At 36.3% G+C, this 16,774-nt stretch overlaps 1 protein-coding gene across 1 annotated transcript; it reads right to left on the reverse strand.

Annotated features, from left to right (window-relative positions):
• Positions 1-2,193: 2,193 nt before the first annotated feature.
• LOC115981480 (cell division cycle 5-like protein) lies at positions 2,194-14,407 on the reverse strand. Its single transcript, XM_031103645.1, has 4 exons — positions 14,033-14,407; positions 11,093-12,811; positions 3,988-4,269; positions 2,194-3,395 (listed from the first exon to the last, which is right to left on the reverse strand). The coding sequence occupies exons 1-4, from the start codon at positions 14,207-14,209 to the stop codon at positions 2,577-2,579; spliced, it is 2,997 nt and encodes a 998-aa protein (XP_030959505.1). The 5' UTR covers positions 14,210-14,407; the 3' UTR covers positions 2,194-2,576.
• Positions 14,408-16,774: the final 2,367 nt, after the last annotated feature.

A 16,774-nucleotide genomic window follows, 5' to 3' on the forward strand; every position in this document is an offset into this window, starting at 1 on the left:
GTGTAGCAAATAGTGAGTGAGGTTATATGCCTATATTCAAGAGCTTTCTATCCACTTGAAGCTCCTGATTGTTCTTGTGCAATGAGATGGGTCTCTACAATGCCTTCATCATTTATATTCCTCAAGATTTTGACATTTTATAAACAAGCTTGATCCGACTCCCTTCTCTCTAAGAATCCTCCAACTCTCTCCCATTGTTTGGAAGTTTAGAGAGAGAGGTGAGTAGAGGGTAAGGAGATGAGAGGCAATGAGAGGAGAAGGGAATGATTAATCCTTTCTCTTGTTTGGAACTTTTGAAATCTAAGCAAGGGGGAAAGGGAATAGATCTCTCCCTTCAAAAAAATATTTTGATATAAGATAGAAATTTTACTCTAGTCTAATCTAAGTGTATATATGTGTAAAACCCCCTCATGAAGACTTGAACTTGGCCCTTCCCCCCCACCTCATAAGAACTTTGTATTTGTAGAGTAATCATCACACCAAGAGTACGCGGTGGTGAATGTTTCAAAAATTAAAGAGCTGAGGAGAGGGGAATTTCATATATATTAACAATTATCACCTTATTTTATTAATTTTAAAGGAATAAATATAAAATTGACATTTAAAAAATATACATCTTAAAAAAAAATTGACATTTTTTTTTTAATCCCCTCCCCTATTGTCTCCCTCTTGGGGTGTCCAAAGACATGCCAAACCTAACCCACCTAAGGGATCCAACTTGACCCAAATCGAACTCAATCCAATCTGGTAATTGTGGTAGTCGACGGCAAGTTGCCACCTTCAAAATCCAACGACGACAAGTTGAGTGGTGGGTTTCCTCCTCCCTAATGAACCTAGTCAAATATGGCAAAGATCCACTAGATCCATCTACAAACCCACTCAAATCCGAAGGAGATCCACCGGATTCATTAAGGCTTTGTTTGAGAGTTCATAAGAGAATAGAATGGAATGAAATTGAATAATTATAAAGGAATTAAAAGGAATGGAATGTAATGAAATTAAATGATTATAAAGGAATGTAATGAAATGGAATGTATTTAAGCATGAAAAATAATGGAATTGAATGGAATTAAGTAACCTTGATTGGATGTTTTAAAATAAATGAATGGAAAGGAATGGAATGTAAATAATCTTGTTTGAAAGTAACATAGAGGAAATGAAATGGAATAGAATCATTTTATGACAATATTTCTATTAAACCCTTATTTTAAAATAAAGGGATGAATATATAGGGATATTTTGGGAGTTTTAGTAAAAAATTCATCAAATCTAATTTCAATCCTTCCTATTCCTCACAATTTTAGGGGAAATGAAAATTTGAAATTTTAAGGAAATAGAGAGGAATGTGTTTTCCTTCCTACTTATTCCATTTCCTCTCACTTAAAATCCTAAACAAGTGAATGAACTTTCTACTCCCTCCATTAAAACTCCCAAACAAAAAAAGAGAAAAGGATTTTAAAATTATTCTTTTTTTCATTTCCATTCCATTCCATTCCATTCTCTTCTCCCCAACGAGAGCTAAGATCTTCCCAATATTTAGCAAGATCTCTATCAGATCTTCTTTATTCTAAGTAGTTCTTTAACTCTCTGTGTCGTAGTGACAATTGTAAAGAGCCCGATAGGCTACTCCTTGTCAGGTGCAAGTTGAGCATAAACCCAACTCAATCCAACCTATAAACATCCCTATATCCCTCTAAATTCCTCCAATTTAGGGGAATTAAGAATGAGGGATTAAGAGGGGAGATAACCCTCCAAAGTCCAAACCCCTCCCCTCTTAAAAAAACCATTCAAACAAGGTTCATTAAACCATACCCCTCCCATCCTCTCTATTCCCCTACATCCAAACAAACTAATCTTCCTTGGCAAACCCATTGCCATTGATACCTATTCAAAATGGCACCCGATGTTTTAGCATTAATATCATGCTCGATTATCAATCCTTGCAAAAGTTTCCGTTCTAGGGATGTGCAACTCAAACACCTAAAAGATGAGTAACATTATAGAAAGCGCACATAACATTACTGTGCTCAGAAGTCAATACTCTTTTCGAGAGAGACTTGGATTTTACATAATAGACCTCATCTGTTCCTCTTTTTTTTTTTTTTTTTTTGAGGAACACCTCATCTGTTCCTCTAATTCTAATAAATTATTTTTGGGGATCGCATTACTCCACCCTAAAAGCTAAGTATTCTATAATGGCAATACTAGATTAAGCATTCTATAAAATCCACCCAGAATATACATATTTGTTACCAACAAATTATAGCAAGGAAAGCTATAATAGTTCCTCATTTAATAACAGCTATACCGTACACATGACCAGATTATGATCTTATCCTTGACCACATTAAGATCTTAATGACAAAATTAGAACAGTCTGACTCTTTAAAGGTCCCTGATTACTGCTCTCAGATCACAACTTCTGTTACATTTCCAACTTCATTTCCTGTTCTTATCTGCAATTGTAGTTTAGTTTGCTTCTCAGTTAAATCCCATTCAGAAAGAGTTTGATTTCTTCTCAACTTCCAAACATTTAAAATTGGATATATGCCATCTCCAGCCAAAATCACCACCTCCTATTTGTCACCAGAAACTTGCATGGCATCTCCACTGCCGAAATCATCATTGCCACTTGCTTCTGAGACTTGGTCTTCTTGCTTGGTCAAGACACCATCCAGTTTTCCAGCTTCCACAACATTCAGCTGATCCCCAATATCCTGAGCCTCCTTGGCAACCTCAGTACTCGTGCTACTATCACCAGCCGCATCATCAACCGAGTTGGTAATCATCTTATCATTCTCCACAACCGTGTCCAGAACTCCACCAGGGTTTCTTTCAGACTCTGAGAGCTGAATATCAGAACCTTCCGGACCATTATCTTGAACAACTGTTGTGTCTATGCACAGTGTTTCATGCTCTTTCTCGATATCAACATCCATATCCGTTTTTGGGCTTCGTGAAGCATCCACTTGCTGTCCTTCGTTTTCATCGTGGGATGGTCCAACTGGAACAGAGCTTCCAAGTTGTTCATCAGAGGATATAGGCACAGGAGTCTCTGTGCTTGGCACAACAGTCTTACCTTCTTCAGCCTCAGCCAACTCTAGAGCACGATTCTTGGCTGCAATTTCTTCTTCCTTTTGTGCTTGTACTCTGTATTTTTCCATGAGGCTTTGTACCCTTTCCAGCTCTGCTACAAGCTCTCCATACCGCCCCTGTAAAGTTCGCTCCAGCTCTTTTTGTTTCTGAACTTCCTCCCGGATACCATTTATACGGTACGACGCTGCTAATTGCTCTTGCTTTTGTAAAGCTTTGAAGCACTCAAGTTCTGTTGCAGCAGTGTCCATCAGCTTTATGGTTGCCTCAATTTGTGGCCAGAGACCCATTCTAGCCCGTTTCTGAACAATCATAACATCCAATTACTTAGTAATCTATGAGTTTCATAACAACATCATCACTAAAAAGAAATAAATCTATGAGCTAATATCACAAATCATTAATGGGAAATCTTCCATGATCTTGATCAAAGATACTGTGTGTTTTGGGAACAATATTATTATATTATGAGCACCCTTTTTTTAATTGGTAAAATATTTGTAAGATAATACTATTGAATCGTTCAATAGACATTGCTGCTCCCCAGAAATGTGATGTAATTGAAAAAAAAATTAAAAAAATAAAAATAAAAATAAAAAATTTATTCCAACAGAGGGCTTGCACAACAAATATGCATGTTGAGAAATCTTCAAAAATTGTCTCAAAGAAAGATGTGTTACACAGCTATAAGTTTAACCATATTCTGTATTTGAAGCAAATATGAGAGTAGAAAGATCTTCACTCCTATCATTTAATAACAAAAGTAAGCTTGATCGGAAAATACATCTTTGGTGTCTGGTAACAGAAAGAAATTATATTAAGAAATTGCACTAGTATAGCATTAAATGACACCTGTAGCTAAGAGTCAACCAGTATCTCAGAGGGAAAACATACCTCATAACCTTGTGTGAGAATTTCAACCTTCTTCCCAAGGGTTTCTGCCTTAGCTTTATCTCCATCCATCTTCCTTTTCACATTGTCAAATTCATTCTGCAAGGCCGCCAGTTTTTCCATGTTTCCAGCAACACTTGAGAGACCATAAGCACTACGGGTGGGGAAGTACATGAGATCACCTAGACAAGTTTTGTGTGCTTCAACAAATTCATCTAGGGATTGATCCTCATGCCCCATTGCCACACGAAGATACTGTGCCTCTTCCTTTATCAGATAATCAGCCTGCTAACAACAGTGTAATTATTAAAACTTTGAGACTGGATCTTCAATAGATATGCTCCAACAACAGGAAATAAAGGGCTATAAACTACAAAGACAGAAGCTTAAGTTTAAACTGTATATATAGGTGATATATAATGTGCTTTGCATCATATAAGATGTAATATGGACCAGAGGAAAGATCCAGGAAATTACATAAATTAGTAACAGGAAACACAACAGTTAAACATCTACAGCAGAAATCATATTAAACAGTAAAAAGAAATTCTTATCTAGTAAAATGATATTAAGTGGCAAAACATTAATCAAAAATTACATAAGATGTAACTTGAACCTAATAAAGAAAACACACATGCATATATATTAATACACTATCCTTTGTTTCAAAATGTCTTGATTTTGGAATGACACGTTGTTTAATGAAGAATAAATATAATAATTTACCAATATCGCCAAAGAATATGTATTGGTGATTATCTTTTTCTTTTTGATAGCTAAGGGTAATCTTATTCAGGTGTCCTTTGTTCATATGGGGGGCTTTCATCCATCATCCACTTATAACTAACCCCAGTGATGCAAGGGAAATTTGAGAAGATTCAAGAAAGAGAAAAAAAATTGAGTAGAGAAAAGCAAATCTCAACCTCAATCTGAAACTTAGAGAATAATCTTTATTCAATGGAAAAACTGAGTTTACGATGGCTAAGCATAGTGATTTATCACTTAAGGATTTTGCTATGATGATCTCATGCTGACATCATCACAAATAAAACCTCCCTAAACTATAGTTAGCACATGTGTAATACAATCAGTCACATGCTAAAAAATCACAAGCTATAGTTAGCTATTACAACATTTACCTCGCATGTCTAAATCAATTGGTGACATGACTAACCTCTACTATAATATCCTTTTTTTTTTTAAATAATAAACTTCATTGATAGAAATAACAAATACATAAAGACAACGCACACAGTATGTGTACTAAAGAAAGTTTGAGAACAGAAAGAACTTAGAAGTGTAAAAACTGCATCTATCAAGCAAATCAGACAAAGACTTAAAAAAGAAGACACCTGACGCATTTGTCCACCCAAACAGAGTCTGGAAGAAAGAAATCTTCAAGTCTTGAATCGATCTTTCGGTTCCTTCAAAAATCCGAGCAATACTCTACCTCCATACCCCACATCAAACAGTGATGGATTGTATTCCATCACCCCATTTCTATGTTTTCTAAAACATGCCTGGTCAGCTAGCAAAAAGCTCCACTACATCCTTGGGCATAACCCAAATAACCCTGAAAAGTGTAAACACCATACTCCACAACTCTCTGGCTATTGGGCAATGCAGGAGTAAATTATTAATAGTCTCCCCTTGCCCTCTCACACATACCAGTCAATAACAATAAGCCTACGCTTCCTCAAATTATCATTAGTCAAAACTCTACCCAACACCGCCATCCACACAAAGAAATTAATCTTTGAAGCCACTTTGGGAACTCCATAGAGTCTTCCAGGGAAACAACAATTGGGAAGGGGATTGTAAAACTTTATGGTAAGATCTAACATCAAAAATCTCCCGAGAAGCAAGTTTCCACCATAGCCTATCCAGCCTTTCCCCTTTCCACACTCCGTTATACAGTAAATCCATGAAGGAGGCAGCAGACTCTAACTCCCGAATCTGAACCGATCAAATGAAAATTATATAGCTCTCCCTGAGAAAGAAATTAGTTCTGCCACTAATGCATCCCTGTATCAAGCAACGCCATACAACTCAGGGAAAATCTCCTTTAACCGGGTGGAATATCCATATGTCTAAAATTATTTAATCACGTCTCCAAAGGAAGCCTTTGTTACAGGGGTTCTACTATAATATCCGTATGTCTAAAAGTATTTAATCACATCTACAAAGAAAGCCTTTGCTTGAGTAGTAGATTTCAATCACATCTGCATGCTCTTGTGGTTGTGGAGTACTTGATTCAACCACCTCATCATGCTCTAGTGGAATAGTTAACCACCTCATCAAGGTTGCATCACCTAGTTAAACCCCCACCCCCAACCCATTCCACACTCTTGTGGGTCAGGAAAACACCGATATTATCTAAAATATAAATCACCATTCAGTGAGTTACTTCCATCCAAATATAGAAAATCTTCCTATGCTCTTGTGGTATTTGTTTCTTTGTTCTGAAAGAAAGTTGGATAACTATAAACCAGGCAACAAGCAACCCTCTAACTTGATATTTTCATCAAAATAATAGGATACATTAGATTCTTATGGTTTTCACAGCTATTTTTCCTCCTTTCCTACACTAGAAAGGGTCATGTCCACTCTTTCAAAGGGTGCTCACTAAAAAATCAGAAGATATCTAAAGCCAGACAGCTAGAGTGGAAAATATAAATAGAAAACAGAAGAGGACAAGAAAAATCCCAAGCTTCACCACATAGAATTTCCTCGAAACCCTAAGCTTCACCATCTAAGGTGCTTCAAATCACCACCAAGCTAAGAGAAACATCTCTAATAAGAAAATTATTATCAAACTGAATTGCTTCAAACCATTCCCAGAGCCTCTTTTTAATAGGCTTCAAGGAGTACATCAAGCCACAATTACATAAAATCCTCAACAACATTAAATTCTAAATTCAAAAGTGAAATCTTGGAGACTCAAAAATTCAAAAAAAAAAAAAAATTTATCATATTCCCCTGATTGGATAAAACTAGATCTCGGGTTTTGAAGAATACGAAATTTTACGCTTGACACTTGCACCAACTCTAGAAGCACTTCCGGTTACACTAAGAACAAAATAACTTTTTGTTCCACCATATTAAGTTCATTGGGAATGATAAAATTAAAGGGTGGAATAAATGATACGGCCTTATCTTGCTTGACAGGAAGCATCATTGTATCAAATTTCTCTTTCAAATCACTCAGCGCCCACTAAAAACGTTATGTATTGGCTCTACCACCTATGGTTTAGGATGTTGTAAGTTTTCATATGTTGGCACTTGTATTTCTTTTTCAGCATTAAGTTCTGGCAGTACTTGAGTTCTCTTCATCTTCAAGATTTCATTACTTTTCAAGTGTGAAACCATGGTTTCATTGCTATCATTCATCCTTTTGGAGGAAGGAGCCATTAACTTGAACCCTCATTTTGTCCTTTTCAATTTGTGACACATAAGAGCGTCCACAACAGTGGAGCTAAATATTTAGCTATTTAGCTCCACCAAAAATTACTTTATCTATTTTACTTACACACATACTGCAACAATGAATCTATTTTAGCTTTCAACACAATAAAATAATATAAACATCACAATAAAATATTATAACCACAACAATAAAATAATATATCACACTACCCAAAAAAATCCATAGCACCAACCACAACCACCTCTACCATCAGCCACAACCACCACCAACACCACCACCAGTAGTCCACAGCAAGAAGGAAAAAAAAAAAAAAAAAAAAACCCACCACGAGCAAGCACTCCGATCACGTTGGCGAGCTAGGCCGGCAAAAGGAGTAGGTCGGCGAGCTCCATGGGTTTCCCAATCAGGTACCCAATATCCACGAGCAAGCACAACCATGAGCAAGCACTCCGATCGGCGACGTGGGTCTGAGGCTGATCGGCGGCTTAGGAGACCGAAGTGAGAGACCAGAGTGAGAGACTGGAGTGAGAGAGTGAGCTTGAGAGAGATGTTCAGAGATGAGATGAGAGTGAATGAGAGAGAGAGAGAGAGAGAGAGAGAGAGAGGTAGGTGTGTATTATTTTAATCACCAGTTGAACACACATCTATTTTTAGATGTACACTGTAGCAGTGGAGCTAAAAAAATAGATTTAGCTCCATTGCTGGAGCATGTTTTTTGTGACTGGGGAGCTAAAATATACCAATATACCTATATAGCATCACTGCTATGAGTGCTCTAACAAATACAAAGCTATTCCCCTGTCTCAAATAGTTTCTTTTATAAAATATATATATATATATATATATATATATATATCACTCTGATAGGATTGGGACAAGTATTTCTCAATATAGTAATACGAAACTTATTTTCCTTTTAGTTTTTGTTTCATTTCTTCCCAATTAGTTATTGTCAGTAAGTTTGCTTTTTTCTAAGGTGGAGGTTCTCAATGCTATGCCAGTTTTATTGGGCTCTACCTAGGCAAACCTAACCTTCTTAGTATCTAAAAAGGTATTTGATTAAAGAATTGGTTCATCTCACCTAACCAATTGATGAGGGCCCATGGTTTTGGACAGCCATTAAATATGGGTGCTTCTAATACTTATCTTTTATTAGTAAGTTACATAAGCAGCCAGTGGGTCAAAACCTCCCTCCATCACATTATTAACGCTCTGTTTGTTTCAAACATTAATATTTTCTAAAACATGAGTCATTTTCCAAAAGGTATTTTCTATAAAACTATCTCATTTTCCCATGTTTGGTTGCAACCTTAAATGAGTTGGAAAACAATCTCTTAACTTTCCTTATTTAGTCTACTAAGTGATAAAGTTGTTTTCCAAAAAAATTTAATGGAAAACAATCTCTAAAAAATAAGCAATACTTTTTATGTTGACCAAAGATAGTTTTCCTCAACTTTTTATTTTATGCTACCAAACAGTGGAAAATGCGGAAAACTATCATTATACAAGGTTTTCCAGTTGAGCATTATTAAAGGAAGTGCCAGTTGAGCTATAGCTCATTGGCAATATAGTGCTTCTAATACTACCATGGTTCACTAGAATAAAGCTTCAAATAATAAGAACCAGCCAACTGACCTATCTATCAAAAAAAGAATCAACCTACTGACCTTGGCTAGGCTAATTTCTAGCTTGTGCAAATATGGATCACGGGACCGGGCAAGGTCTTAAGTCTAGGCTGTAGAAGAAATGCTAATTGGACCACATGCTGTCAATAGCGAGCCAATGTTGTGAACAAGTGGTGCCAGCACGTTATCAACTGGGTTGATCACATACTAACAACCTGGACCCATCACAGTCTGCTTTGAGCCTTCAAACCATTTTTACTTTTAATTCTCTACTACGAAAACAATAACCAATAGGATGGGTGTGTGACTCTGAACTGATGGTCCTCACAAGGGAATTTGTCAAGCAGTGGTCATCGACTCACCGACTTAGCTTTGGCACTAATGATGAGTGAAGTGGCATCCGATAGGCCTATGGTGGTCGTACGGCAAGTGGTAACACAAGGGCACACAACGGGGGCAATTGACAACTCAATTTCGAACATGGGTTTAATGCCCAATCCCAGTTCCACGATGGTAGGCAACAATATCAACGGGCTATAACTACAGAGATCAGCAGCGATGAAAAAAGGCTAAAAGGACAAAGTTTTGAAGGATTTGGGAGATGGGGATGATGGCCATTTGGTTCAATAGTGGTGGCTGTGTAGTTAGGTATGGATTTAGCTTAAGCAAATTGAACTTCTCTTGGGTTTAAGGGCAGAGGTTGGATGAGTACATGTTGGATTCAAATTGGGTTGGTGGCTACTAGCTGGAGTGATACAGGTTAGTGAAGTTTTGTTTAGCTGTGATGTCACAGTGCCAAATGAGTTTTCTGGCTATAATTGTGGTTCCTGGTTTTGGCGTTGGTTCTGGATGGCAACAAGGGGTACTATTTTTGTGATGTGTCCTCGATAAGTGGGAACGCCTCATTGGGTTGGGTTGCTATGGTGATTGTGTCAGCCTTGGGTTGTTGATTTGGCGTTTTTTAGGTTGGGACCTTGAGGTACTGGTAATGGGACTTTGTATGATGGATGGACTTACTATTGGCCATGTGGGTGGTTTGAAGTTCAGGCAAGTTTGGCTTGGTGATGGGCCTTATAGGGTTGTTGATGATTTTTGGGTTTTTTTTCCCCTAATGGTGGTAGGATGGGTTGCTATGTTGGCACAAGTTGTAACTAATTGGGACAGATTAAGAGTTTTTATTTTTTTGGACTATTGGTTTCAAAGGCGCACAAATAAAGATCAGTGTTTTACTTATCAAAAAAACAAAAAGATCGGTGTTTGCTTTGATACCAAGTTGGAGTCAAATGATGAGTAGAAATTAGAAATAAGGGAAAAGAAAAAAGGACAGGAAAAATCCTAAACTTCACCACCTAGAATTTTCCTAAAACCCTATGCTTGAACACCTACGGATGCTTGAAATTGCCACCAAGCATAGAGAAACATATTTAATCATAATTCTTTTTTTTGTTAAGTATATTTAATCATATTTCTTATCCAAATTGCATAGCCTTAGATCATTCCTAGAGACTCTTTTTAATATGATTCAAAGAGTACATCAAGCCACAATTACATTCCAGAAATCCCCAATAACATTAATTTTAAATTCTAAATTCAAAAAAGAAATCAAGAAAAATCTGAAATTCAAAATTCAAAAAAAATGAAATATGAGATTTCAAATAAAAATTAAATTAAATTAATAAATTATGAAATAATTTTGGTTGTGCACCCTACATCAACATCAAAATATATCAAATAAATGTTCAAACTTTCTAGAGAAAGAAATAATAATATCATATACCAGTAGATATTACAGAGCATCAAAAGATGTTCCAGTTTGTTACCTTACAGCTCCCTCACAGCAGCATCTGTTCTAGACAATTCTACTAATTCAAACATGAAAGACAATAGCTTCAATTTTACATCAATGAACAACTCTGACAACAAGGACAGGACAACTAAAACAATGTGCTTCAACTAAAGCTGAATAAAAAAGGAAAAGCGACAAGCAACATGATTAGAGAAGCAGTGATGAAAGCAATAAATACAATATAATAATACAGAAGAGCTAAACACATACCTCTTTAAGCTCATCTTCTTCAAAATCTTCTATTTCTGGGACATAAGTTGTATCTGCAGAACGCTTGGAACCTTTCTTTTTCTCCTTATTCATTTTTTTGTCAACAGGATATTTTGCATTATCATGATCTAGCAGGGCTAGAAGCTCCTTTCTTATAATTTCATCTGCCTGCTCGATAGAAGTGGGAGGAACAAAGGAACTCTTGTCTCCATCTGCTCTCATCAGAGAATTTCTAATTAGATCCAAAGAAGCTGCAGGAGGTCTAGGAAGCTCCCTTTGCAGTACTTTAGATCTTTTCCTAAGTAATGCCTGCTCCCGTGCCTCTTCCTCAGCTCTTTCTCTAGCTAACCTATCAGACATATCTTCTTCAATCTTCTCCTCCTGTTCTTCATTATCTTCCGGAACCGGTTGCATAACTATCTGGTAGTCATTCTTGGGCTGTGGAAGATTGGTTAAACCCGACCGCAAGTTCCTTCTCAAATCAGCTTGCCTTCGTTGTTCAAGTTTCACAGATTCATGCATATCCATGTCTTCATTAATATGAAGTTCATCCCTGAGTGGAGTTCCTTTAGGGGTCATACTAAAAGAAAAGCCATCCCTTGATGGTGTCATGCCAATTCTAGGAGTTAGTCCAGCACCTCCAGGAGTTGCTGATGGAGTCAGCATCGGATTTGGTGTCTGCAACTCCCGTTTCTTAGGAGTGACCCCTGAAAAATCAGAAGGATGCAACTCTGGATTTTCTCCTCCTAATAATGGTGTCTGAGACTCTCTCAACCTGGCTAGATTTTCTGCTTCCATCATAATAGCATCACCCTTACCAGCAGGTGTTCTTTGGGGAGTTCGTAAAGGCGTCATTCCTGGCTGTGGTGTCTGTGCATAATTTGCAAGAAGAGCACGTGTTGCACCACTTCCTTCACTAACTTCCTCACTCCCTGCAAGAAGATCACTAGCATATCCCATCTTTGCAATCTCCTCCAACTCATGATCCGAAATCTGTGGAGCAGGAAGCATAAGTTTCGACCTCTTCCTAACTGTTTCCGGATCATTCATCTTGTTGGCTTGCAATATAGATGACGGAGCATCCTGCCTTTGCGCAATTTTGTTCTTCGCAATATCCTGTTTTCTCAATTGTGCTTCCACATCATTTCTTCTTTTCCCTTCAAGTTCTTCAATTGTGACCGGAAATTTGACCAGATCTACAGGCCTATTTTCATCGGAGACATCAAAAAATCCAGCAGGAGCCTTCTTCTCAAATGGAATCTCCGCGTTATAGTCTATTCCCCTTCTTTTCCTCTTTCGGTGCCTATTATCAATCCCAGCTGCCTTCAACTCTCTCCTCTTCTGTAAAGAAGCAAGTCTCCTAGCCTCTTCAAGCTGCTTCTCCCTAGCTTTCCGCTTTGCCTTCTTTCCCTTTGTGTTGGCTAACCGAGCTCGTGCTTCAGAAAGCATTTCCTTCTCATCCTCATCCATATCAACAGGATCTGGACGTGCTGGCTTGGACTCGGGGTTTGGGTCAATCTCTCCAGGACGCAATTTCCGAGGGTCATCCCCTGGTTCATAGTTCTCGTCCTTAGCGCAGGCTGCATCAAGGAGTTTCTCATACCGCTCAAGGCATTGCGATGGAGTACGACCAACAATTGGTGCAATTGTTCTCCATTGTGTGGGCATGAGTTTAGCAAGATGAAGCAGTTTCTCATCCTCTTCTCTTGTCCACTCAGTCTGCAAAAACTCACCGAAATCAATTAATCAGTTCCTATCAAAGTTGACAAGGTCACACCCTACTTTGTCCATAATAATCATATCATTTATAGACCCAAACCATTTAAACAAATCTAGAAATCATATAAGAGTAGAGAATTTTCAAAAGCCATTTGTACCAATGAAATAAAGCGATCCATATCTTTACTCATATTTGTATGGTTAACAATATTGTATACAATATATGAGCAAAAAAATAACCATTATTTTCTAGTAAAAATAAGTATTGAATTTATAATTTTCACTCAATTATCTACCCTATAACAAAAGCATAACCTATTAAATGATACAAATTACAACATAAGTTCACCACTATATATTAAAAAGGATATGACGCCATCAACTTTGATGGGACACCTGACTATCACAGTCCCTCCCTCTATATATAATCACACAACGCAAAAAAAGAAGAAATACAAACACACACATTAAAGGAAGGGTCCAAATTTCCTGTGTTCATTACTTAATGTATCAAAAAAATAGTAGACCTTGATGCAACTTCAATCTACAAGACAAAAATGCAAAATCTAACACACTATATATACACTCTTTTAGAAATACATATAAATAAATAAAAATAACAGCAGAAGAAGAAAGTAACCCAAAAAACAAAAAAGAACCCACAAAACAAAGTCATCCAATTTCAATCTGCAAAACAAAAATGCAAAATCTAACACACTATAGACACTCTATTGGAAATATATAAAAATAACAGCAGAAGAAGAAAGTAACCCAAAAACAAACAGTCATGCAACTTCAATCTACAAGACAAAAATGCAAAATCTAACACACTATATATGCACTCTTTTAGAACTACATATAAATAACAAATTAACCCAAAAACTAAAAACGACCCACAAAACAAATAGTCATCCAATTTCAATCTACAAAACAAGAATGCAAAATCTAACACTCTATTGGAAATATATAAAAATAACAGCAGAAGAATAGAGTAACCCAAAATCAGAAAAGAACCCACAAAACAAACAGTCATCCATTTTCAATCTACAAAACAAAAATGCAAAATCTAACACACTAAGATGAGAGTAACCCAGAAACAAAAAAGAACCCAGAAAGCAAATAGTGGGAAATTATCCAAATTATAATCTAAACTCCATAGCTTTTATAGCAATAGCATTCATTATCTGAATTGAAAAAAAAAGGAGAAAGGCAGGGCAAGACCTTTTTGATGGAGGGGTCGAGCCACTCGTACCAGCGAGCCTTGCACTGTTTGGCAGACTTGCGGACGAGAAGAGAAGAGATTCGAGCCCATTGATTCTTGCCATATTTCATGACCGCCGCTTTCAAGATCTCATCCTCGGTGTTTTTCCACACCCCTCCTTTTATCATTATCCTCATCTTCGCTCGTCTCTTGTGTTGCTTCTCCTACTACTACTGCTTCTCTGCTTTCTGGGTTTCAAACCCTCAAAACCCACCACCACAAATCAATAAGCTGGCTGCAGCAAAACCCTCAGCGCTTGCTCTCTCTCTCTCTCTCTCTCCCCTTGTGAAAGGAGTTCTATTTATTTTTGTTTTCCTGTTAAAACTAAAAGGGGGAGTGTGTGTGTTTGTGTCCTTCTAACTTTTTGTTTTAAAAATAAAAACAAAATTGCCTTAATTATATTGAGAGCAAAATCTTTTTAAAATAATAATGTCATTTTAATATTATTATTTACATTGATATTATTTTGATGATTTTACCCTCTTTTTTATCATGTTTTTAAAACATGAGTTTTGTTGATTTAGCTCAATTTTTAATTCCTGTATAATAAAAGGTACTAATCACAATTGACCTATATTAATAAGTGAAAAAAAAAAAAAAAAAAAAACAGCAACAACAACAACAACGGTGAATTGTGTTATGTGATTATGTATGTACTATGCAACATTGTTGTTTTAGCCAAATTCTAACTAGTGTAACCCTAATTAATTGCTCCATTAAAGTACCTCATCAACTAGGTTGCATTTAGTAAGTCCCCTCCATGGTGTAGGCCACTCATAGATTGCGGGTCTCACAAGTCGTTAATTAGTACAAAATAAGGTGCCAATGAAGAGCCAAATTTGAAAACCTACAAACCCATTAAGTACTTAGTTCCCCAAACTTTACCTCAAGAATGCCTAGATTGTCTAGATTAATAACAGACTGATATGGGTGTAGCTTGTGTAAGCATTGTATTAGTTCTACATAGTTGGTGGATGTTAGCTAATATTAATATATGCAATTACGAGTAGCCCTAATTGTAAGCTAACTGGTTCTTTAAGAGTATAATGTAGATGTAGCTAGTCTATTTCCCAAGCCATGACAAATTGTCAGAGCCAACCTAGTAGCACATGTGGCTTAAGAGCATTGCAGTGTAACTGGGCCCAAAATGAGACCATTAGGAATATAAGTGAGGAAGACTATGATACGTCAAATTGTTTGATTTGTTATTGGATTGGATATGAGAGTGGTTTCTATGGACGCCTTTTAAGTTTTAAATCGGGTGTGTACTAAGTAGAGCTTAGCTATATAAGCAATGATAAGGAGTCTTAATTTTGACCCAACTAGTCCTTTTAGAGTCTAATGTAGATGTGTATTATGCTTTCCTCAAGTCAAAGTCTAAGGCAAGTACAAAGGAAGAGGCAAAGAAGCTATCTTACCTCTAACTCAAGGATTAATCAAAGGATCTTTTAAAGGAAAAGCAGCTCAAGACTATTAAAAACAAAAGGTAGGAGAAAAAAGAAAAGGAAAGGAACGAAAGACCCATAAGGTGAAATTGGCAATGGAGAGGTGGGTATGGTCACCATAAACAAGTAATAATCCATGAAAAACCATCAGGGTGCAACCTAGTGATTGAAGGATGGTTGGAAGCTTAGGATGAGTTGTAGACCTAGACATCCTAAGCCCAATCTCCACTAAGAGTCCGTTTGGTTGGAGAAGTGAAAAAGTGGGAGGATAGAAAAGATTTTAATTTCTTTCCCTTTTGTTTGGCTAGGAGTGAAAAAGTGAAGGGATGGAAAAAGTGAGTTTGTATAAATTTACTCATACACCCTTGTTAAAAAATGATGGCCAATTAAAATTAAAAAAAAAAAAAAAAGTGACAAACAACCAAAAAAAAAAGTAATCACCCAATTTATTAAAAAATAAAAATCATGTTCAAAAAATAAAAATCATGTCTAGTTAAAAAAAAGAAAAAGAAAAAAAAAAAGTGGACCATCCAGAAAAAAAGAAAAAAGAGAGGCAACACCCACCCTCAACCCAGGAAAAAAAAAAAAAACTTAGCCCCATTTTCTACCTTCAGTTTTCTCTCCATTTTGGGAAAAAAAACTTTTTGGTAGGCTTGGGGAGAAAAAACTCAGGCCCCACCATTTATTTTCTTTCATTCCCACCCAACCAAAGACACTCCAAAAAGTTTTCATTCCCATTTTCTCTCCAAAGTTTTTTATTCACCCTATTTCACTTCCAAACAAACATACCCAAGGAGTTTCCTTGAATTACTTGATACATGATTCTTAGGATCGTGTATTTGTAGTTTACTCCCAAGGAATGTGTCCATTAGGTTTTGCCTCAGCGAGGTACCACGTCATAAAAATATTATAAAAAAAAAGAAACCTATTAAATTTCACTAGAATTTATTTCAATCTTTTAACTTTACTTTTGTTTCATTTTAGTTCTCTAAATTTCAACTTTATTTAATTAAGTCTTTTTAGTCAACTTCCATTTTTTTTTTACAAAAGAAATTCTAGAAAATATTTTCCAATCATTAATTGGATTTTTTAACGTAAAAATTTTGAAGAAAATAATTAAAAATTTGAACAATTAATTGCTACATTTAACAAAAATTGATAGAGATGTCTTAATTGAATAAACTTAAAACTTTGAGAATTTAAATGGTTGAATGCAAAATTGAAGGATTAAAATAAATTTTGATGAAACACAATGGC

The sequence above is a fragment of the Quercus lobata genome, chromosome 3 (genome assembly GCF_001633185.2).
Source record: "Quercus lobata isolate SW786 chromosome 3, ValleyOak3.0 Primary Assembly, whole genome shotgun sequence".
Taxonomy (NCBI): domain Eukaryota; kingdom Viridiplantae; phylum Streptophyta; class Magnoliopsida; order Fagales; family Fagaceae; genus Quercus; species Quercus lobata.

Excerpts from the sequence above, each read along its gene's own strand:
- LOC115981480 (XM_031103645.1), bottom strand. The coding sequence starts at position 14,209 with ATGAGGATAATGATAAAAGGAGGGGTGTGGAAAAACACCGAGGATGAG. Across the intron at positions 12,812-14,032 it reads TCGACCCCTCCATCAAAAAG|ACTGAGTGGACAAGAGAAGA; the intron begins GTCTTGCCCTGC and ends GAGTTTTTGCAG. Across the intron at positions 3,396-3,987 it reads TTCTCACACAAGGTTATGAG|AAACGGGCTAGAATGGGTCT; the intron begins GTATGTTTTCCC and ends ATGATTGTTCAG.